Below are 22,891 nucleotides of genomic sequence, written 5' to 3'. Positions count from 1 at the left end.
CCATGAATACCTGCCCAGAGGGGGCGTTAGACTGCAAATGCAACAGGAATTTGTGTAATGGCGTGGTGTTTGGTGCCAGCAAGGCAGGAAATATGAATGACTCGTCGAAACGCGGCGTCGTCGCCCTGCTCGGTGTCAGTTTTTTCGTACGAGGCTACTTTGGCGGCGGTGGTGAAGGCTTCTTTTGAATCCTGGCGCCAATTACTACTCATGCCAAAAAATATTTATATACATATATTCATTCATAGCTTGAAATGTTGTCGGACTCGATTTATTACTTTTTGGAACCAATGCACAAGTCCATTTGTACACAAATTCATAAATTTATTGGGTAAATGGGGAGCGAATAAAGTATAACTAAAATCTTTAAATTAAGCTTAATCTTAATTTTAAGGCCTATGCGTTGGCTTCGTGTCCTTGCCTATCTCCACTGCCAATGAAATAACCTTGGGGATAATCAGCTATGGGGGTATCCAATTTGTGCAGTTTAACCCAATTTTCTTGCAAATTCTTCAAATTCTTCAAATTTACAAATTCTTCAATTTGCAATTTTCTCTACCACAACAAGAACGGGATCAACACTTGACTCAATCAAAACTTAATCCCATTTTAGTCACCGCTTGTGGATTAAAATTGATTGAGTGAAAGTTGGAGTAGTGATTAAAATTCTAAAATTAGGGATTAAACGATTCACATTAAAGCATAAGGCTTAATTAATCACTAATCATAATCTCAAGGTTGTAATCCAGCCTTGACCAAAGTCTCAATATATGTACTAGACATGTATCAGAGTATAGAGGTGTTAACCTTATCAAGCTGTGGAGCTTATCTTAATACCCATAACAAGTACTACTTATTTCGGGATGATGAAGCCTTATGAACAGTTAATTCGACGTCATGAAGGCATACCAATCACTTGAACATAGAATTTCGTAATGTACAATTCGGGTATATTATATAAATTGGAAAATATGTTGTACAAACACTCATAAGTCTGCCGTCGGGCCTGCAAGTAGAAAGCTTGGGCAGCAAGAATACATAAAATTGCAAAATCATATTTGCAACCATTGCAAATATCTAAATCAGGTTGGTTTAATCTTCTGTAATCATTAACATATTAACTTTTTTACGTAATCTTTATCGTATTTTCGACAATTAGCTGAGTACCGATCATTGACCATGGATTTTCAACATCCATTTCACCACGGAGTGACCACCGGATCCTCGTCCCGAATTTCGACCTGGTGGACGTGGACGTGGCCAAGCTGGGGGTCCGATGATGACAGCGGTCCTGCCACGCAATGCTCCTCCTGTGGCGCTTATATTTACGGGAGTCACACCTGCTCAACTTAACGCTTACATTTCAAACTCAAATTTTGTGTGCCAATTTTTATACTTAATCATAATGAATGTCATGTGAAATATTAATGTGAATAAAGACTGAAGAATTGACATTCATTTTTTACGAAACGAAGAAAGCGAGTTTTTCAAAATTTTGAAAAAAAAAAATATTTAATTTTTTTTTTACATTTTGAATAACAGAACTCAAATATAATTAAACTTAAAATTGTCACCGAATTCTGTCCCGATTTTGCTACAGATAATTTATTACATTTTATAAAAGTTACAATAAATACCCAATCAAAAATAAATGGCGATAAATTAACAATATTTATGTCACGACTCCTCACTCCTGCTTAGGACTAGCTCTTATATAAATATTCGCCACAGCACCTTCACACCAATTCATGCCAATATTACTAATTCGCAAATAGTCCAACTCGTCCCCTCCAACAGGATCCAGATCTTCCGGGGTTGTAGTATAGTTGTTGAAACGGTACGGAAATCCGATAAATTTTATGTGGTCAATTGTTGTCGACGGCATGTCGACGATGTTCTCGTCGTCGCAAATTGTGGCGTCAACCACGGAAATCGTTACGTTAATGGACACCTCGTCCGAGGTGAAACTCGTCGTGACTTCGAAGTGGATTTCGGCGGTGAGGGGGACAGATTTGCTCATTCCCGCATCCGCCAAGAGCGTCCCGACGCTTTTTTGGTTCGGAAGTAGGGTCACGATCAGAGTGTAATTACCATTCCGCGATTCCGTGATAGAACGGCCTTCCGGGTTTTGCTGGATAAAAAGGGGATAATTTTTCGTTAAATTTTAGGCTAAAACTTTTTTTTCGTATTTTAGGCCCAAATTTTCTTCAAATTTTATGCCAAAATTTGCTAATTTGTCAAAAAAAATTGTGTAATAGTTAGAAATATTGGAGAAAAAGTATTTAGTTTCGTGATTTGATTTTTTTCGTATTTTAGACCCAAATTTTCTTCAAATTTTACGCCAAAATTTTCTAATTTGTCAAAATTTTGTGTAATAGTTACGAAAATTGGGGAAAAAGTATATAGTTTCGTTGTTTGATTTGCACTTTGACTTAAAAAAAAATCAACTGTGGTTAGAGACATAAATTTCTCTGTGCATTTCAATAAGATCTTTTTGGAAGTAATTTTTCATATTAATTTTTTTATAATGATTGACGGAATTGAAGTTTTACAATTTATTTTTGTCTCATATTTCAATTGTAAATGCACTTTTTTCAAATTTTTAGGACAAAATTTACTAATTTATGAAATGTTTACAAAAAAACGGGGAAAAAGAATTAATATCGTGATAGAATTTGTAATTTGAATGTCTTCAAAATCGACAATAGTTTTATTTTAGGTTATAAATTTCTATAGGCAGATAAATAAAATCTGGGAGTTATTATCATATTTATTTTTACCTTAATTTCATTCATGGAATTTAAATTTAACAGTTTAGATATTTTGTATCTCGACATTTCATATTTAGGTAAATTTTATGCCTATTTTACAAGTTTTAGGCCAAAATTTAAGCATTTGTCAAAATTATCACAAGTTTTTTTTGTAATAGTTTAGAAAAACTGGAAAAAATAATTATTTTCGTGATTTAATTTGCAGTTTCATTTTTTTAGTGAACTGTAGTTTTTTTAGTTATTAAATTCACTTTACATTTTAAAATGATCTTTAATTTCAAAAAAATCAACTGTAGTATTCTTTAGGTTATAAGTTTCTGCTGGGAGTGTGATCGTATCTCGTAATTCTCCCTGCATTCATTTTTAGAATAATTTAATTCACGGAATTGAAATTTGACAATGTATTTAAATCCCGTAAATATTTCAATAGTAAATGCAATTTTTTCCAATTTTCAGGCCAAAATTAAATATTTGTCAAAAAATTGGTAATAGATACTTACGAAAAACGGGGAAAAAGTAATTATTTTCTTGATTTAATGTGTGCTTTGAAGTTCCTTAAGTCAATTGCAGTTTTTGGTTACAAATTTATGTTCAACTTTAACATTATCTGGGAGTTATTTTTATTATAATGATTTGTATGATAGTTATTCACGGAATTGAGGTTTGACAATTTATTCGGATCTAGTATTTCAAGTTTAAACGCATTTTTTTTTCAAAATTTAGGTCAAAATTAACTGATTTGTCAAAAATATTTTTAAAACATTTGAAGTTTTTTTAATTACCAAAACCGAGAAAACAAAAAATATTATAGTTATTCTTCATCTTCCTTCACTTCTTACATCACTGTGTAGTGGTCGAGATCATGTAGTGAGTGAGACGCGCATGCCTATGTTCAAAGTAGAAAAAAGAGGGTTTGGTGAGCTCCTGCTGGGCGCCGAGAGAACCATTGTCTTTTTCATAGCAGTGCAGTGTGGATGTGTGTGCCTGAGCTCCCGATTTTTCGTTCTTCAACGGATTTTTTCTCGCCGGATTTTCGAGTGGGTGTTTCCCGTCTTTCCCTCCTGAATCAACAAGGTAAGGTAACCATTTTTTACGAGGGTGGGCAGTTTTTCCACGTAAGAAGGATGTTTTTGCCACAAGAAAAATAACAGTAAAATAAAATCTCTGAGCAACCTTGAATAGGTACGGGAATTGGTGCCTATACGGCCCAAATAAAATCCCGAGGTGTTCCTATACGGCCCTCACCTAGATTCTAATTAGAATTATTATGTCGCAGAATTATGACAACCCCAAGAGCATCCTGGGATCTTAATTTATCAGATGAATCTGATAATGAAGTTGAGAATACGGCAAATGTGAATTCTGAGGCGAATGCTTTTGCAAATTTGTTCAATGGATCAGGCGAGAAGGGTAAATTTTTGTGCTCACTAATCCTATCAATTGATATTCATTTGACCTGTTTATATTTACGAGCAAATGATTGTTATTAGGAATTGATAATGTGGCCCCTTTGGATAGTGAAATTCAAGATTTGTTAAGGGATGTGGAGAAATCAATTGAATTTGGGCCGGAGATAATGGCTGAAGTTGCTGAGGGCTTTAATAAAACAATGTGTCGTCCACTATCAAAAGAGACCTCAGACAATTTGAAAAATAATTTCAAGATCCCAATCAATTGTAAACCGTTTGTTATTCCAAAAATGAATCAAGAGATTTGGTCACACCTCCCAGGGCCGGCTCGTTTTATCGATTTAAATATGCAACAAAATCAATTCTCCCTTGGAATTGGACTCAATGCTTTGGCACAAATTGCAAATGAAGTTGCGAAAAATGCAAGCAATATACCAAAAGAGGTGAAGATTTCCATTCTTAAACTTGCAATTGACGGGGGAAATATTTTGGGTGACCAAATCCAATCAATTTCCAAAAAGAGACGACTTGAAGTAAAAAAGCACATTAACTCTGAATACCACGGGATATGTAACTCGCAGGTATTTTTTCTAGTAATAATTTTTTGTAAACAAAAAATTTGAGGGTGTGCTAAATGCAAAATTTTTGTGTAAAAGATTCCAGTCTCAGAATTTCTCTTCGGTTCCGATCTGAACGAAACCTTAAAAGCTTCCAAAACTGCATCCAATGTTATTCGCAAGTCATTTACTCGTCAAGGACAGAACCAACGTCCCCAGCCTTATTTTAATCCTCGCAGTTCTTTAAACTTGAATCGCCCAAGGCTCTTCACTCCCCAGAGGCAGCAGTTCGGGCAGCAACAGAGGGGAGGAATGTTTCCACGTCGACGTTGGCAAACAAAAAACTTTCTTCAACAATCAACTCCACATTATCAAAACCAGAGGAAGTAGCAAGTCATCAAGCTAATAAAAATCAGGCAGGTCAACTAAAATATTTTGTTAATGAGTGGCAAAAAATTACTAAGGATAGGTTTGTGTTAAGAACCATTCAGGGATATAAAATTCCATTCGAATCTGAGCCACAACAATTATCTGAGCCTAATAATCCACAGATGAGTGAAACAGAGTCCAAATTTATTAATGATGCGATTTCGGAATTAGTTATAAGTAGCGCAATCAAAATTTCTGAAGAAGAAGCTGGACAATTTATTTCACCAGTCTTCACAGTTGCCAAATCAGACGGGGGCCGTCGATTTGTTTTAAATTTAAAGAAACTTAATACTTTTATTTTTGCACCGCACTTTAAATTAGAAGATATTAGAATGGCAAAACAGTTAGTTAGTCCAGGGTGCTACATGACGGTGATTGATCAGAAAGATGCTTACTATATGATCCCAATAGCTCTCGAATCTCAAAAGTATTTAAAGTTTCGATGGAATGGCGTCCTGTACGCATACACTTGTCTTTGTTTTGGTTTGAATTTGGCCCCCTGGTTATTCACAAAAATTATGAAGCCAGTTCTAGCTTATTTACGATCAAGGGGATTTCAAAACGTGAGCTATTTAGACGATTTATTAACAATAGGAAGAACTTTAGAAGCTTGTCTTGTCAACCTTCAGTTCACAATTAAATTATTTGAAGAGCTAGGAATCAGAATAAATTTTAAAAAGTCTCAATTAATTCCTTCTCGTGAAGTTAAATTTTTAGGATTTGTAATTTGTTCAATTGATATGAACTTAACCCTTCCGATATCAAAGAAAAACAACCTTGTACAAAAAATAATTAAGTATTTGTCTTCCAATTGTAACACAATTCATAAGTTAGCTGAAATAATTGGTATTTTGATTTCTGTCTGTCCAGCTGTGAAGTATGGTCAGCTTTACACACGACAATTAGAGATTGAAAAAACTTTAGCACTGGAAAATTCAAATAATTCATTTTTGGCAAAAATGGTGCTGTCTAACGAAGCTATTAAAGACCTAAATTGGTGGTTATCACACGTACAGTCAGCTAAAAAGGGGTTAAGGAAAGATTCGTTTGACTTGAGGATAACAACTGGTGCATCACTCACAGGGTGGGGTGCAGAATGTAATGGTCAAACGACGAGAGGTTTTTGGTCAATATTAGAAAACAGGTACGATATCAATGAGTTAGAAATGATTGCACTATTTAATGGATTGAAATGTTTTTCTGGTGCCAATAAGGAAATTTTGTGCCGTACCGATAACACTACCACCATTTCATACATAAATAAGTATGGTGGATGCAAATCTATAAAACTTCACGCGATTGCCAAGTCAATTTGGCAGTGGTGCGAAGAAAGACAAATAACAATTTTTGCATCGTATATTAGCACAAAAGATAATTTTGTAGCCGACGCTTTATCTAGAGAAAGCGTTGACGAATTTGACTTCATGCTTAACAGTAGTAATTTCAACTTAATTAAAAACAAACTTGGTGATCCGAATATTGATTTGTTTGCGTCCAATTTAACCCGACAGTGAGACTGCTTCGTATCATGGAAGCCTTCTCCAGGTTGCGAATGGGTCGATGCATTTACACAACCTTGGACAACATGTTTTTACGCATTTCCTCCTTTTTCTCTTATTCCTCGAGTTTTAAATAAAATAAGAATAGAAAAGTGTGAAGGAATTGTCGTGGCTCCTTATTGGCCTACTCAGGCCTGGTTCCCACTATTCAATGATATGAGTATATCTCAAGTAATAATAATTCCAAAGAATAAAAATGAATTATTTTCTCCTTATTTGAATAGGGCACATCCCTTGAGTTACCAAGTGACATTGATGGCAGCTATATTATCAGGACAGCATTGAATAAATTAGAACTTCCAGATCAAGTTATAAATATTATTAGAAAATCATTATCACTAAGTACGTGGAAGCAGTACGAATCGTCACTTAAAAAATATGTAAAATTTTGTACTGAAAAGGGTTACGATGTTTGGAAAATCGATATCTCCCAATATTTAAATTTTTTATCATCTTTGGTTGAATCTGGTCTAGGTTACAATTCTATAAATACTGCTAGATCAGCATTGTCTACAGTTTTTGGAATGAATAGCGATATAAATATAGGAGAAAATAAATTAATATGTAAGTTTATGAAGGGGGTGTACAAATCCAAGCCCCCACTTTGTAAATATAATGTGACCTGGGATCCTTCTTCTATTTTAGAATTAATTTCCCAATGGGATAATAGTACTATAAATTTAGAACGGTTAAGTTTAAAACTTGTTGCTATTTTAGCCTTAATGACAGCACAAAGAGTTCAGACCTTAAAGTCCTTAAAGATTAGTAACATAATTTGGTCCAATCCTGTTCAGATAAAATTGACGGACGTACTCAAAACGACCACGATCCGTAATCAGAACCCATTAATAATTTTACCTCCCTACCATGATGTTAGAATTTGTCCCGTAGCTTGTCTTAAGATATACATAGATAAAACTAAAGAAATTAGGTTACAAAATTGTGATCAATTGTTAATTTCGTTTGTAAAGCCTCATGGTCAGGTAACTTCACAGACAATTAGTCGCTGGCTTTGTACTGTACTTAAATTAGCTGGTATTGATGTTAAAGAGTTTAGTGCACATAGTTATCGACATGCAGCGTCATCAACGGCTGCAAATAGGGGTGTAAATGTAGACGTAATTATGAAAAGTGTTGGCTGGTCTGCGACCTCAAAAACTTTTGCAACTTTTTATCACAAGCCAATTGTTACGAATAATATGTTAGCTGATGCCGTACTGGGTTGTAATTCATAAATATGATTTATAATAAATTTGTGCTGTTTGTAAGATAATCATATAATATTCTACCCGGTCTCTTCCTTATCAACATATGTACTTTAAACAACTACACAGTGATGTAAGAAGTGAAGGAAGATGAAGAATAATTGTGGATTTTGCGAGCGCTGCGTAGCAGCGTGAAGCAAAATCAAGATTATTAGAATCTTCCGGAACGGAAGACATCACTGCCCACCTGCCCACCCCCTTTTCTTTTTACACATATGTTGATTCGCATACTTTCAAAACAATGGTTCTCTCGGCGCCCAGCAGGAGCTCACCAAACCCTCTTTTTTCTACTTTGAACATAGGCATGCGCGTCTCACTCACTACATGATCTCGACCACTACACAGTGATGTCTTCCGTTCCGGAAGATTCTAATAATCTTGATTTTGCTTCACGCTGCTACGCAGCGCTCGCAAAATCCACAATTTTAGGTAATGAATATTAAAGTAAGAGGAAAATCTGGGAATTATTTTTATAAATCATCTTAATTTTTACTAAAATTTAATTCACGGAATTGAAGCTTGACAATTTATTTAGATTTCGTATCTCAAATTTAAATCCTGCTTTCCTGAAATTTTTTTTAAAATTCTGCCACTTCTTCAAATTCGAGGGATAATTTGTTATTAATTTGATTTCTTGGTGAAAAATATTTCAGATAAAATGACCAAATCTCCTCGTATTTTTCAAAATGTTTAAATACGGTATTGATATTTAAAAAAAAACTAGACGTATTATTTACTCGGAAAATTTACTATTCAATAATAAAATCTGGGAATTATTCCTATATTATTTTACTTATAATTTTCATAGAGTGTAAATTTGACGATTTATTTGGATCTCATTTTTCGAATTTTAAATTTTCAACTTTCTGGGAAACTTTGCGTATTTTAATGTTTTTGCGAAAAATGTTTTCAAAATATGATCAAGAAATATTTAAATATTCTTGAAAAACTGGTATTTTCTATTTTCTGGAACTTTTTAAGGCAACATTCTGTCACTTATTTACATTCAACCAACAGACAATTCTGATAAATTTTGATGTTTTGATTTCTGTGCGAAAAATGTTTAATAAATACTGATCAGATTTTCACATATTTTGCAAAATATTTAGAAAACATCATGTTTTAAAAAAACTGGAAATATTGAAAATTGAGAAAATAAAATCCTTACCAAAGTCGGTATGACATATCCACCTCTCAGAAACAGCGGAGTTTGAACTAAATAGCCGGTCACGGTCTTGAATCCGCCATTTCCGGTGTCATTCCACGCCATAAAACCGTCAGCATCGTACCAGATTCCGGGAGGGAAATACGATTCGCGATTCAGTTCTAAATTTCAATACGCTCATTTTAGATCAACCAGGTCACAAAGTTCGAAAATACGAATTGAGCATGGATTTGCAATGAAATGGAGCTTAGTTAAAAATTTATTAAGAAATTATCAAGAATTTACGAAATATTGGCTGCCAAAAAACCTCGAAATAGGAATCAGTTTTTGGCTAAATTATAATTGTATATTTTTTGTAGTTATACATAAAAAAATATTTAACACAAATTCGTTTAAAATCGTAAAAGTCGATATTTAAATTTACTGGAACGTAAGAACTTGAAAAAAAATTCTCAATAATTTACGAAATATTGGCCGCTAAAAAACTCAAAATATGAATCTGCATTTGAAAATATGCATTTTTAGGCTAATTGTAAGTTATTATTTTTCATTTTTTTTTAATTCTCATAAAATTACGTGTCCAATTTTTTACATTTTAATTTGATTCTAAAATAAAAACATTGTGTACTCCAATTTATGGTAACAATTTCTTCGTTTAAAAGTCAAAATTTTAACCGCACTAAAAATATGATCACTTTAAATACCTGGCTTCACAATGGGCGCGGCAAGAATGGCTTCTCCGATCATGAATTGGTCCACCAATTTGAAAACGGTGGCCCTCTCGACGCCAGAAACATTGTGGAACAAGTACGACATCGGCAAGATCATGGGGACGAAGGTTTTCTGATAATTGATGAGCAGCGTGTAGTAATACGGCGCGTACGTGTACCGCTGGCGAATCGCTTCCGAGAGGTAATTCTGATATCTATGTGATATAATTAAACCATTACTACACTGCATACCTGTTCACCTTCATTCATTTCATTTGACAGATTATGATAGTGAATGAAACTGAATTTCCTGCTATTTGCATAAAAATGACTGAATGATTCCGTCATTACTACAAGAAGTATGCGCTATCTACAGATAAATATCGGGATATTTATCTGCGCTTTCTGTACTCCATGGATTTCAGGTAATAATTTCTCTTGCTGGTGATGGTGAGGATGAAAACATGCTCCTTTGCTAGGTAAATTTGCGAAAAAAGTCCTATGGTCAGAGGGCGGATATGTATGTATTTCTAACTTTTTCATATCAAATCAGATCGTATTAAAACTTCGTATACTGACATCCCATCTAAGCACGATCTCAAAAATTCGAACATAGTTTTCCATATTTTACATATTTCAGGGTTTTCGTACATATACATATTTTCATACATATTTTGAGGTTTTTTCGTACCTTCACATATTTTCGTACATATTCGAGTCTTTTTCTAAATATAAATATTTTAATACATATTTCGAGGTTTTTTATGTAAAAATATTTTTCTTTGTTCAGAAGTTAAAGTTTTGTCAAAATTATATTTTCATGATAATGGTGTTCAATTCATGTGAACGAATAGTAAGTCGAGTTTGCCCCTATTTTCAAGCCAAAAAATACCCCTGAAAATCTATAATTATAACTAATGTCGCATTATGGGTCGTTAAATGAAGAATAAAAAGAAATATTTAATAATTCGTTGATAAGAGTGTTAAAAATGTGAAAGGTCTGGAAAATTACATATAAATACTGCAGAAAATTGCAATTGAAAAATATTTTTTATGTACATATTTTAGAGTTTTTTAAGCACATATTACATACATATTCTGCAGAATTTAAGTACATACCATACATATCCGCCCTATGCCTATGGTTTTCCAACTAAAGTTTTACGAAAACTTGCAAATTTCGCAAAATTCTGAAGTTATTGCTATGCTCAATTTGCGAGATATATGAATGTTGAGACGCTCATGATTTTATAATATGCATGCAATTTTAGAATTTCCTGAATTACTTAAACGCCAATAATGAAGTAGTTGGTAAACCATAGATATCAGTAATGTGCAGATTGCTCATGGTCAAGTCCGATGTAATAATACGGAACACCCACTATTAAAATTTGCAGTTTGCGCAGTGGAGTAGGAAAATGGTGAGTTTTCTTGAAGGTAAATTTCGGTCTGCCCAAAATATCAAAAATTCACAAAATTGTATTATTTTTTAATTAAAAAAAACTCGTTTCAATTGGAGGATTTTTAAGAAGTACCGTTTTCTCTTTATCCCTGCAAACTAAATTTTCAAAAACTGAAAATGTTTAAGTTTCAAAAGTTTTCTAGTTTCAAAACGGTTAAATGATTTTCTGAATTTATATTTTTTTTCACAAAAACTTTTTACTTCTTGAAGGATTTTTGTTGAAAACTTACAATTTTCTCAAAATTGGAGAAAAAAAACTTTCTAAACAATTTCTAATTATTTCATCCCATTGGTTCACCTTTGCGTATTAATGATTCATTATAATAATTGATAAAATTACGATTCTACTTAAATAACCGAATTAAAATGTCAAAGCTCGAAATTTTGAGTTACTTAAAAACCATTAGTAAATAAATTAAGTATTCAATGAAGCGAATACTAAAAATATTCATAGATTGATGCGCCATCGTCGTTTCATAAATCGATACAGGTGGGCAGAAAAAAATAGTATAGTTTGTGGAGAGAAATTTTGCAAAAATTTTGCAAAATTGTGCAGCCTTCTAACAGAGTCTACTGAAAAATCTGTACGTCAAGATTTATGAGACATGTTTCATTTCAATTTTTCTCTAATTTGCATAGCCTAAATAAAATAACACATCAAACTTATCCAAAAACTGAGGCCTTTTTAATACTCACCTCTTCGGAAAATCTAACGGTCCCCTCGAGTCGTTACCCTTTCTAAAATAATTACATCAATTTAAATACATTAACAGTTCCTTAAATAATTTAGAAAATTATAATGGAGGTCTCCCAGCGTACGCTCTCCGATTTTGAGCAAATTAGTGTCAATCGATGACAAATTTAGTTAGGATGAAATTTGCGAAAGACACGATCTTCCAATGGCAGAGATATTTGCATCCGAAGAAGAGAAAACACGCACTACATTTGGAAAGTGTAAAATTTGCCAACTTTTGGGCACCTTTTTCTCCTCTACAGATGCAAACATCTCGGTCAAGTGGGCCAATTGCGAAATCGTGTCTTCCGCAAATTGTATATTAATTAAATTTGTGATCGATTGATACTAGTTTGCTCAAAATCTGAGAGCATAAGCTGGGAAACCTCCCTTATAAGTAAGAATTATCCTTCAACATACGCATAATTATGGTACGCATGGGGCAACAGGAGTCCAAGTTGGTACCATCTCAGGCACAGATTATTGTCAAAGTCGGGCTTCTCATTGGGTAGAAAAGCGCCACAAATGGTCGTTCCTGTGACTGGTGAAAGGACAAAGTGTCGCACCACGTGGGCCAAACTTTCCCTGAGGGCGACCCACGTGAAATTTGCCTGCATCCCGTTGGTCGCTCCGTAATAGAGGGATTCCGTCCATGACGAAGACGTTGACAGGACGAGGTCACGCTTACTGAGGGCGTCGCCTTCCAGGGAGTGTAAAACTTGGCGAATTTTTTTCGAGGATTGTAAACCGTACCTGTTCAATAAATATTTGTTCATTCAAAAATTCCTTCAATTTTGAAAAATTTTGAAAAATATTATTCATTCATTATTAATTTATCCTAAATTTGAAGATAAGCATTCGTTTTTTCGCCTTATTCTACTGACTTCTCTACACACCCTATGTCTTCGCTGTGGGGTAAAAAATTATTAACGAATATCATTATTCATTCGTTCTTCATAAATATGAAATGAATAAATATTAGTTCATTCAAAAATTTTGAAAAATTGTTCACTCACTATTCGTGAAGTTATTGAATAATGAAGGAATAATTTATCCATTCTCTATTGAATGAATGAATGTGAACAGGGGGTTTATTTTTACGACACGTAAAACTGGACGGTTTCGGATTTTTTCGATTTTGGAAATTTTTCATCAAACCAGTTTTCGGTTTACTTCAAAACCGGTTTTACATCGAATTCTAAAGATTTTATAGATCCGATTTGGTAAAATGTAGATCAAACCGGGTTTGCAGTAAAATTGAAAACCAGTTTTCGGGTAAATTGAAAACCGGTTTTCGGTAAATTGAAAACTGGTTTTCGGGCAACTTGACAACCTGTTTTCGGGTAAATTGAAAACCGGTTTTGGATTCCCTATTAATGTTGCAAACCGTACGAATTGTGGAGTTCCAAATGAGTTTTCTCAACTCGACTGGTATTAATCTGTACGACGGTGTGACTAATCTGGGGACAGATTGAGCCCCAAGGGTTGATCTTTTTAAGGGCGTCATTGGGCTCGATTTGGATTGAGCGGTTCGTGGAGAGGAGCAGTTTTTGAAGGAAGGAGCCCGGTTTTTGGCAGGATGATGAATTCTCATTCCGCGGAAAATTGTCAGTCAGGATGAATCCAGAGACGGGGATGTCGCTAAAGTTGAAATTCCAGGGGGCCAGATCAGAGAAAATGGTGGGGTGGAAGACATCCTAACAAAAAAGGGGATACAATTAAGTATTTAAGTATGTGCAAGAATGAAATTCCCAATTTTTTGGAGGTTATTTATAATTTAGGTCGCAAAATGTCGCAATTTTTTGCAAAATCAACTTCTCTAAAAATTGCAAGGACAAAATTTTCTCCAGATGTTAAAATACACATTATAATTTCTGAGGTTTTTAAATTTTACTATTTCAATTCTGCTGTTGTCCAATTTCTTATTAAAAGAGTCGAAATGTTCGTTACACTTTGGAAATTTCTGTCCTTTTGTGAATCATGAAAGACGAATTTTATCAGAAATTTAAACTCATGGACAAGTATTTGGAAAATAAAAAGCTTGAAACCTCTAATCTTGAAATTTTTTCCTTGTCCAATTTTTGGTTAATTACGAGCGTAAAATAGTCGAAATATTGTCATTATTTTGGAAAAGATCTGCCACTTTGTGAACCACAGATAATGAATTTTATCAGAAATTTAAACCAAATATTTCCAAAATAAAAAACCCTGAAAATTTGCAATACTTTAATATCTCCTAATTAACAACCAATTACCGGATAAACCACCGTCCCATTATCAATCATCCCCACAAACGGGTGCGAAGACCCGTTCATCCTATTCATCACGAGAAACTCTCCAATTTCTGAAATATCCGTGACACCCTCGACAAACGGGATGGTAAAAGTTTGACTCAAAACGATCTTCTTTTCTGTCACATTCAACATTTCGACAATGTCGGCAAGTTCTTCAGACGAGAAAATTGTGCTGTTTTTGACCAAAAGATTTCTCAAATTTCCATGAATGCAGTCAGAATCGTACGGAATTTTGTTAAGGGTGGCGTTGTTGAGTTCGTCGATGTGCTCCCAAACGAGGGCAGTGTCCCACATGGAGCGGCACAGGTGCAGGCCGAGACCCCAATAGGGTGGGATGTAGGGGACAAGGGGGGCAATTTCGGGGGTGCTGGTGGTTTCGTTGCCGATTCGGGTAGAAAGCTGAATATTTAATGAAGGAATTAAAAGGAAGATTGATTCGTCAATTAATGAAAGTGAGTTTATGTAAATTTACGTAAGAATGAAGCTGGGTCAAGACTCCAGTTGTTGTGGGTCCGTTAAAGAAGTGTAAATTAATGTCGGCTTTGGGACCTTAATACGCGCAGTAAAATGTTTGCAAATTAAAATTTCACGTGAAAAAAGCAGTCAATTAGGAGATAAAACTTCTGCTTTTGCAAAAAAAAAATTGTTACAGAAAATTCAGTACTTCGTTTCTTGGGGGTTTGCTATATTTCCTGTACTGGGAAGTAAGAAATGTAAAAAAAATTCAATGTGCAAGAAATTGGGAGAAAGCGCAAGAAATATTTTTTCGTTTCTTGGGGGTTTGCTATATTTCTTGTACTGGGAAGGAAGGAATGTAAAAAATTAAATGTGCAAGAAATTGGGAGAAAGCGCAAGAAATATATAGCCACACGCCACATGAACTATCGTGGCGGGGCGTAGTTTCTAGGGCCGTGCATTTCTTGCAGGTCAAAATAGCTGCAAGAAACCACTTTCTCCCCGTTATTTCTTGCATCCGAAACACTGAAACGGTTATTTATTAAAATTCAGCAAAATTTCTGTTTTTGCGAAAGAAATTATTGGAGAAGATTCAACTTTTGCAAAATATTATATACCTTCGATGTGAAACCCGATTCCTGGCGCTTGCAGAACTTGTGTGACAAATGGAAGTGTGGTTTCTAATTTTGAGTAAAGAAATTAGCAATTAATTAATTACAATTAATCATTTTAATTATTTTGACTAATTTTTTTACTTAATATTCACCTAAAAGTATTCCATGCCATGAATTTGAGTTTTCAAGTGACATGTAAAACGGCGTTTCTGCATTTTCAAAGCCATTCATCACGCCGAAAGTTACCGTTGATTTGGATGCAATTCCTTCCCCACCTAAAAAACCGATTGTACAATTTGCAAAGTAAAATATTCAGTAAATACAAATGCGAAAATTTTTGCAAAAATGTGTATTTTTTTGGTACCTGTGAGTCCATAAAAGTATGGGGTTGACAGCGTCGTGGTGAAAGCCATGAAACCATTCCCACTGTTAATTGGACCTTGATGAAAATAATAATTATAAATAATTAGTTAATTAGATACGTTACAAAATTTTAAATCTTTTTTTCCAAATGACTTATTGCAAATTTTGCAAATTTTAAATGTTATTCATTTTGACATACGTTTTATGAAATGTCGATGACTTCGCCATATCTCTAGTATAACTTAATCAACTTATTAACTAAAATAATTTTTCCATAGGGGCATCGAATTTGACGTATTATTTTTTGATTTTGAATTTTGAGATTTGAGATTTTGAAATAATTTTTGAAAAAATTCTGGGCTTTTCTTAAAAATTCTTAACTCTAAGTTTAAATTTGAATGGAATTAAATTTTTAACTTCTATTTATTTTTTTAATAAGATTACCGAAAAATTTATAAAAATTTTCGTTTTTTTAAAAATCAAATTTCGGATCCCACACATTTTGAACTCGTTTCAATGCATTTTACTAGCGCAACCTGACAAAGCCCCAATCTTTAAGTGTGATCTTTAATACATAAATATGTTAATCAATTATTTAAATCGTTTCTCAACAGCGGCGTCAAACTTGACGCTGATTTCAGAATTTTGAAATTCTATTAAAGAAATAACGGCGTTGTTCGTAAAACAAAACTGGAACTAAATTTTGTTTGTCAGGTTAACTAAATTATGGGAAAATTTTAAAATTTCCATATTTTTATTTCTAAAATTTTGAATTTTACTACGTTTTGATAATCAAAAGTGTTTAATGTATTTTCTGGGCTATTGCAATCTAGCATATTCCTGAGCTTAAATCTGTTATACAAAAATGAGCAACAATAGCAAACTTGTTTCTCAACAGCAGTGTCGAATTTGACATCTTATTTCTGAATTTTGAAATTTTCTTTAAAAAATTACTAGCAAAGTTTGTTCCTAAAACAAAACCGGGACGAAATTTTCTTTGTAAGGCCAGGCTGGCTGAATTACCGGAAATTTTTGAAAATTTAAAAATTTTGAATCCTACATACACATTTCAATTCATTTTTTTGACTAGCACATTAATCAACCGAAAATACCACCGAATTTCAATCTTTGATAATAATTAAAATATTAACAGGTAATTAAATTATTTTACAACAGTGGTGTTTTAGTTTAGCATTTTTTTTTAAATTTTGGAAATTTTCTTCACATTAAAAAACATTGATCGTTTCAAAGGCTTAAAAAAGTTACTTAAGGCTGCAAACGAAACTTTTTGGCGAGATTTTAAATATGCAGATTATGCATGTGTACATATAAGTATTTCTATATGTTGGACGTGCTTTTACCGCTTTCACAGCACACCCGAAATGCAAAATATCTCAAAATTTTGTTTATGCACATAAATTTATTTACTCAGAGTTTAGCCGAAAAGTTCCACTTTCTAGTTGTATTTTTTCATAGTTCAATTGTAGATTTTGTCAAAAAAACGTACAAAACGCAATGTTTAAGTATTTGTCTAAAGAAGGCATTGAACTCAAAATTTATCAGGAATTTTGCTGTCAAATTTCTAAATTTCAAGCAACCAATAATTCGAACTCTTACCTAATCTGGTATCGAAAATTGTTTCATTTCGATTCCATCCATCTCCAACTCGTTCAATTTGAATGAAAAAGTAATCCCCCACATCCGGATAACTGATGATAAGCCCATCTTTCTCGATTGATCTCGGCCCACCCGGTAAAACATCGCCCAATCCGCTCGTTACCCGTTCCGGGTAAAGGGCTGGATTAAACATTTGCAAATTTAAGTGACCCTCGTCCAGCCAAGAGATCAAAATGGTCAGTCTAGTCATCCAGCCTTGATTTGGATCTGCCGTTATCTGCACCGCGTCACCATTTTCGGATAACTGTTTAATTTCCAGGACTCGATATTGATCTAAATTAATTCATAAAAATTTCATAAAAATTTCATAAAAATTTCATAAAAATTTCATAAAAATGTCATAAAAATTCCATAAAAATTTCATAAAAATGTCATAAAAATGTCATAAAAATTTCATAAAAATTTCACGGGCACGAAATCGTTGGCTAAATTAAGAAGACCATGTAGCTAATTAATCATTGTTTCTTGCGCCTTGCATTTCTTGCAGGTCAAAATACCTGCAAAAAACACTTTCTGCCCGTTATTTCTTGCGCGTGGTTATTTTCACACGAATCACTGGAAATATTTGTAGTATTTATGTGATGAAAAAAATTACACACACATTATTATTATTATTAAGTTTTATTATACTGTTTTATATGAACAAACGATACAGCAATGATGAGTAAAACTATAGAAGGTAACTCTAGTTCACACATTTAACCATTACAGTAAGCAGGATGCCATGTTTCGACAGTTTACAATTTCTCTAAGCCATTACTACGAAAGATATAAAATTAACTAACTATTTCATTACACTCAATTAGATTTAAAATGGTTTCAAGTTTAAGCCGTTTGAAGAAATTTTGAACAAATTTACGAAATCAAAAATTCATAAAAATTTTCGTTTTTGATCACTCTTTCCCAATTTGGAAATATTTGGGAATCCCAAATATTTTTCTTTAGTTTGGAGGGTTAGTAATTTTGTCTAACATCGCCGTAATATCTTTTTTTAAATAATTGAAATGTTGAAAAAGATGATTTTTATAATGTATCCACCAAACCAAATAATTTCGGTCGCCTTTTAAGCGCATCTATGTAAAAATTATTCACGAGTAAGCCACAATGAAACAAAAATCACTACCGGCTTTCGAGTATTACGGTATTAATAAACCCCAAAAAATTAGATTTAAGTACTTAGCTAGGTAAAAATTTATTCATTAATTGATGTTTATTTAGCAATTTTTAAGAAATTTTCGAAATTTCGAATTTTAAAAAATATGTACAAAAAAACTATTCATTTTTTGCCACTTTTTTTATCTAAATATTTCTTTAACGCTTACATAATTAGTTTGAAGTCAAGATATGTTTCTCAAAAATTGCCGAAACGTGTGCACATTTTCCATTGAGTATAATTAAATTATGTAAATTTTAATGTTGAAAAAAATTAAATTTCGAAAATATTGCGACAAATTATTATGGAACCTTTCCAATCTGCAAAAATTATTAAGCTATAAACAAAAGAAGAAAAATCTAATCCCGGCGTTCGAATATTACACAGATTAAACAATATTAATTATTTAATTAACATTTATTTTGAAATTTTTAAGAAATTTACGGGATTGAAAATTTCCAAAAAATGGAAAAAAACTATTGGTTTTCGACCACTTTATCATCTAATTATTTCTTTAATGCTTACATTCTTAGTTTGAAGTAGAAGTATCTTTGTTGAAAATAGCCTTAAAAATATATATTTTCTATTTGCGTGTATTTAAAAATAATTATCCCAATTGGAATTTTAATGTTGGAAACAATTAAATTTTCAAAATTTGGAACAAATAATTTTGAAAACGTTACAACCTATCTGCCAAAATAGTTACTCGATAGACAAAACTAAGAAAAATTAAAATTGGCGTTGGATTATTATATGTCAAGCATATTTCATGATATTTAACTACTTAAATATTTGTCGAATTATTAAAAAACTCAACTTTCAATTGCAATTTTAATGTTGAAAATAAATAAATTGTCAAAATTTTGTGAACAAACAATTTTGAAATCATTATTATTACCACGACCTTCAAATCTGCAAAGAAATTTAGGGTTAAAAAAATAAGAAAAATCAATGAAACTATGACTAAATATGACTAAATAAAAAAAATGGTATGTATGATAAATATTTAAATACTTAAATGTTTGACGAAATATTTTGAAACATTTATTTATATTAATGTAGAGAATTTTAAGAAATTTACGAAATTAAAAATCTATAAAAACTAAAAAAGAACTCCTGGATTTCCGCCACTTTTTCATCCAAATATTTATTTTTAGATTGAATTCAGTGGAAGTATTTTTGTCTAAAATCGTCATAAAAATTTCTACTTGCTTATTTAAATAAAAAATTAGCTCAATTGAAAGCTTAAAATCAAAACAAATTTTCAAAATGTTGAGAACAAATTATTTTTGGAAACGTTCCAGCGTGTTTTAAGATGTACACAAATTATTGGTTGAGGGAAAAAAATTACAAAAATCAAAATCCGGCGTTCGAGTATTACTAAATCAGGCAAATTTCCGTCGTATGATATTTCCTTGATTAAACATTTGTTGAACTATTAAAAACAACGAGGCAATTCACGCAGGCCTTGGTAACATTGTAAATCCGTAAATTCCGTAAACTTACAGGCTCTTACAAAATTTTACAACTATTTCGAAAGAAAAATAGCTTATAAAGCTTACTCAGATCAAGGGCGTCTCTTTATTTTGTAAAAGTTTGTGAAATTATTTTACTAAAAGCACGGATTTTGCTAAATTATCAAGGTCTTCGTGAATTCACTTAATAATTTATCGTCAACTACTCACCTGCCGTCGGAAATGAGTGATAACATTTAAACGGTAATTCATCATTTTCTTCCCAGCAGCAATTCGCGTCCACGCATTGTCGTCGGTTTGCTATCTCGGCGTTGTTTATTAAACACTGAAACCTGCATGGAAATTTTAAATGGAAAATGAAATTTTCTAAATTTTATGTAAAATTTTTTAAACGTAGGACTCGAAAATTCATCGCCAACATCCGTACATTTTTAATCATTTCTCCGCTCTGGAAATTTATTTGAAAATTTTGCACGGCGAATTTACAGCTCAAGTTTTTGCCAACTTTTTAGAAATTTACGCTCCAAAGGGAAGCAAAAATTTTATACATTTTTAGTAGAATTTTGGGCAGCAGTTGAGATAGCGTACAACAAAAATTCATAATTTGATGGAAATTTCTGCAAATTTTTTAAAATTTATCACATTTCTCTACGCATAAGGTAAGATTCTGGTTGGATAATTGTAAATTTTTCGTCTGTTCAATTAATAGCTTGGATCGTATTAATTATTTATAATTTCGTTAGAAGCTAACAGTAAATATTATTGTACCATGTAAAATTTTGAAATTTTGTGAATCACTTAAACGCGAGTAATAAATTAGTTCATAAACTGCATTTACAAATAAATTTAGATTCTTCATGCTCAAACGCATGTTACATCCACTTCTTGTATAATGTGTAGACTCTGGGAATTTATTTTAAATTTCTGGGCAACAAAATCGTTCAGCAGGTCGTTGTAAATTTATTTAAAATGCACACTCCAGATTTTGACACTTTTTAAGGAGGAGCTTTCAAGTTTAAGAAGTCGTCAGAAAAATTGGAACTCGTCGAAACTGGCTTAAAAACCTCACTGCCATTCCATCAATCAACTCACAGACTACAAATTTGTCGTCCGAAATTTTAAAATAAATACCCAGAGCGGAGAAATGCTTAAAAATGTGCTGATTTGAACGATTTTTGATAAGAGTAATCCAGTCTTACGATAAATACTTACCTTGCCTCCGTTTTAATTAAGCAACTCCCATAAATTGTAGAGTCCTCGTGGTCATATAGAAGTTGATGGATCGCTATTGGTACCCCGATTCCCAGAATTATCGCAATTATGATGGCGTACGCGATGCGGAAACGTAGGTCGAAAATTAATCGTTGATACCATGTGATTTTCTTCAGGTCATCGGTATCTGAATTTTAAAATTAATTTTAATTGTATTACTTGTGAATTAAAGAAACAGGGAGGCAATTCACGCAGGGCTTTGTAACTTTGTAAAACCCGTAAACTTGCAAACTTTTACAAGATTGTTTGCAAATATTTCAGAGGAAAGTTGGCTCACAAATTTTTGTAAATTTAGTCAGACCAAGGGGGTCTCTTTATTTTGCAAAAGTTTACAAAATGCGTGATGTTACAAGATTTACAGATTTTACCAAGATTGTCTTCATCATCTGTGATGTATTAACTAATTTGCAAGACATTACATACTTTTGCCGAGGTTATGCAGTTTACAAGCTTTGCACTGCAGACTTTACGCAATTTACAAACCTTGGAGACTTTACAATTTACAAATTGTACGGAGTTATCTGCACGTAACATAATTATTTTTAAACTTTAAACAATTAAAAAACCTTACTTCCTTATTACAAATCCAGCAATTTGCGCAGCTTACAAACTTTATAAATTGTACGCAATTTACAAATGACTATCTTACTTTGTAATCCAAATTCGTACGGACGGTTTTCTGTTTCCTCCGCATATTTCTGGATTTCTCGTTCGTCTTCGTTTACACTATTTCTGGATTTCAGTTTCGACACGATTTTTCCCATGGTGCACGAATTTTAGGTAAAAAAATCACAAATATTTTCGTTTATATTCAGTCACTTATAGTCACCTGCTCGTTAGTAATTAATTTGAAGCGAATGTCGAAAAATGCGAGTGCATCATCCTCACGGAACGTAAGCAGAGCGGAATCGATTAGATTGGACGTACACATTCCTATTTAGTATGGATTTCGTTTCGATATATCATCAATATCGAAGATAAGCCCTGCGTCAACAGGACTGATAAGTAATCAAGGTTACTTATCAGCGTAATACGTATGAAATTCATTTATTTGAGAATTCTCCGAATCTGATGGAATTAAAGGTATATATATTCAAATAAACTACATTTTTATATCGGATGTGCTAAAATTCGTCTGGTCAGAAGATTATGATTCTATGATTTATTGCAGAATCTAGTATAATTAAATAACTTCCATAAACAGATATAATAAACAGATTTCGAACCGTGTAAAATTATTCGATATCCGATTTGTGTAAAAAGATATGCGAGAAGGTGTTTAGTCATTAAAGATTATTATACAATATGATTCTTAAGTATGCAAAACACCTTTATGCAAATCCACCTACATGTGTAGAACCCAATAAACTTGCGTAAGTTGAAACGGAGTGCAACGGTCATGGGTTGGTCGGAGGTCAAAATTATTGACGGCGTTGAAATTGTGGTTCAATTTCCTTTAAAATGACACCCCACATGAAATTAGGTTAAATTTAATTTTGGACCACACCCCCTGGCGTTGTAGGGGGG

General features: G+C 32.9%; 2 protein-coding genes across 3 annotated transcripts; one reads left to right on the top strand and one right to left on the bottom strand.

The window, feature by feature from the left end:
- Nucleotides 1-1,578: 1,578 nt before the first annotated feature.
- LOC110848322 (lysosomal alpha-glucosidase) lies at nt 1,579-22,268 on the bottom strand. Its single transcript, XM_022095507.2, has 15 exons — nt 22,014-22,268; nt 21,305-21,491; nt 20,303-20,424; nt 17,405-17,737; nt 15,789-15,863; nt 15,577-15,699; nt 15,428-15,490; nt 14,827-14,903; nt 14,316-14,753; nt 13,453-13,757; nt 12,481-12,813; nt 12,024-12,065; nt 9,860-10,080; nt 9,159-9,316; nt 1,579-2,131 (listed from the first exon to the last, which is right to left on the bottom strand). Exons 1-15 carry the CDS (start codon nt 22,126-22,128, stop codon nt 1,688-1,690), a joined length of 3,036 nt encoding a protein of 1,011 aa, XP_021951199.1. The 5' UTR covers nt 22,129-22,268; the 3' UTR covers nt 1,579-1,687.
- LOC118435361 lies at nt 3,404-6,084 on the top strand. Of its 2 annotated transcripts, XM_035851346.1 has the most exons (4): nt 3,404-3,845; nt 4,048-4,181; nt 4,262-4,761; nt 4,837-6,084. In XM_035851346.1, the coding sequence occupies exons 2-4, from the start codon at nt 4,052-4,054 to the stop codon at nt 5,125-5,127; spliced, it is 921 nt and encodes a 306-aa protein (XP_035707239.1). In that variant the 5' UTR covers nt 3,404-3,845; nt 4,048-4,051; the 3' UTR covers nt 5,128-6,084. The 2 variants fall into 2 exon arrangements, with proteins under 2 accessions (XP_035707239.1, XP_035707238.1); XM_035851345.1 differs by having other exon boundaries at nt 3,404-4,181.
- Nucleotides 22,269-22,891: the final 623 nt, after the last annotated feature.

The sequence above is a fragment of the Folsomia candida genome, unplaced genomic scaffold, assembly GCF_002217175.1.
Source record: "Folsomia candida strain VU population unplaced genomic scaffold, ASM221717v1 Fcan01_Sc004, whole genome shotgun sequence".
In the NCBI taxonomy this organism is placed as follows: Eukaryota; Metazoa; Arthropoda; class Collembola; order Entomobryomorpha; family Isotomidae; genus Folsomia; species Folsomia candida.
Note: the sequence above shows the minus strand (reverse complement) of the source record. Positions and strands in the feature narration are given on the sequence as shown.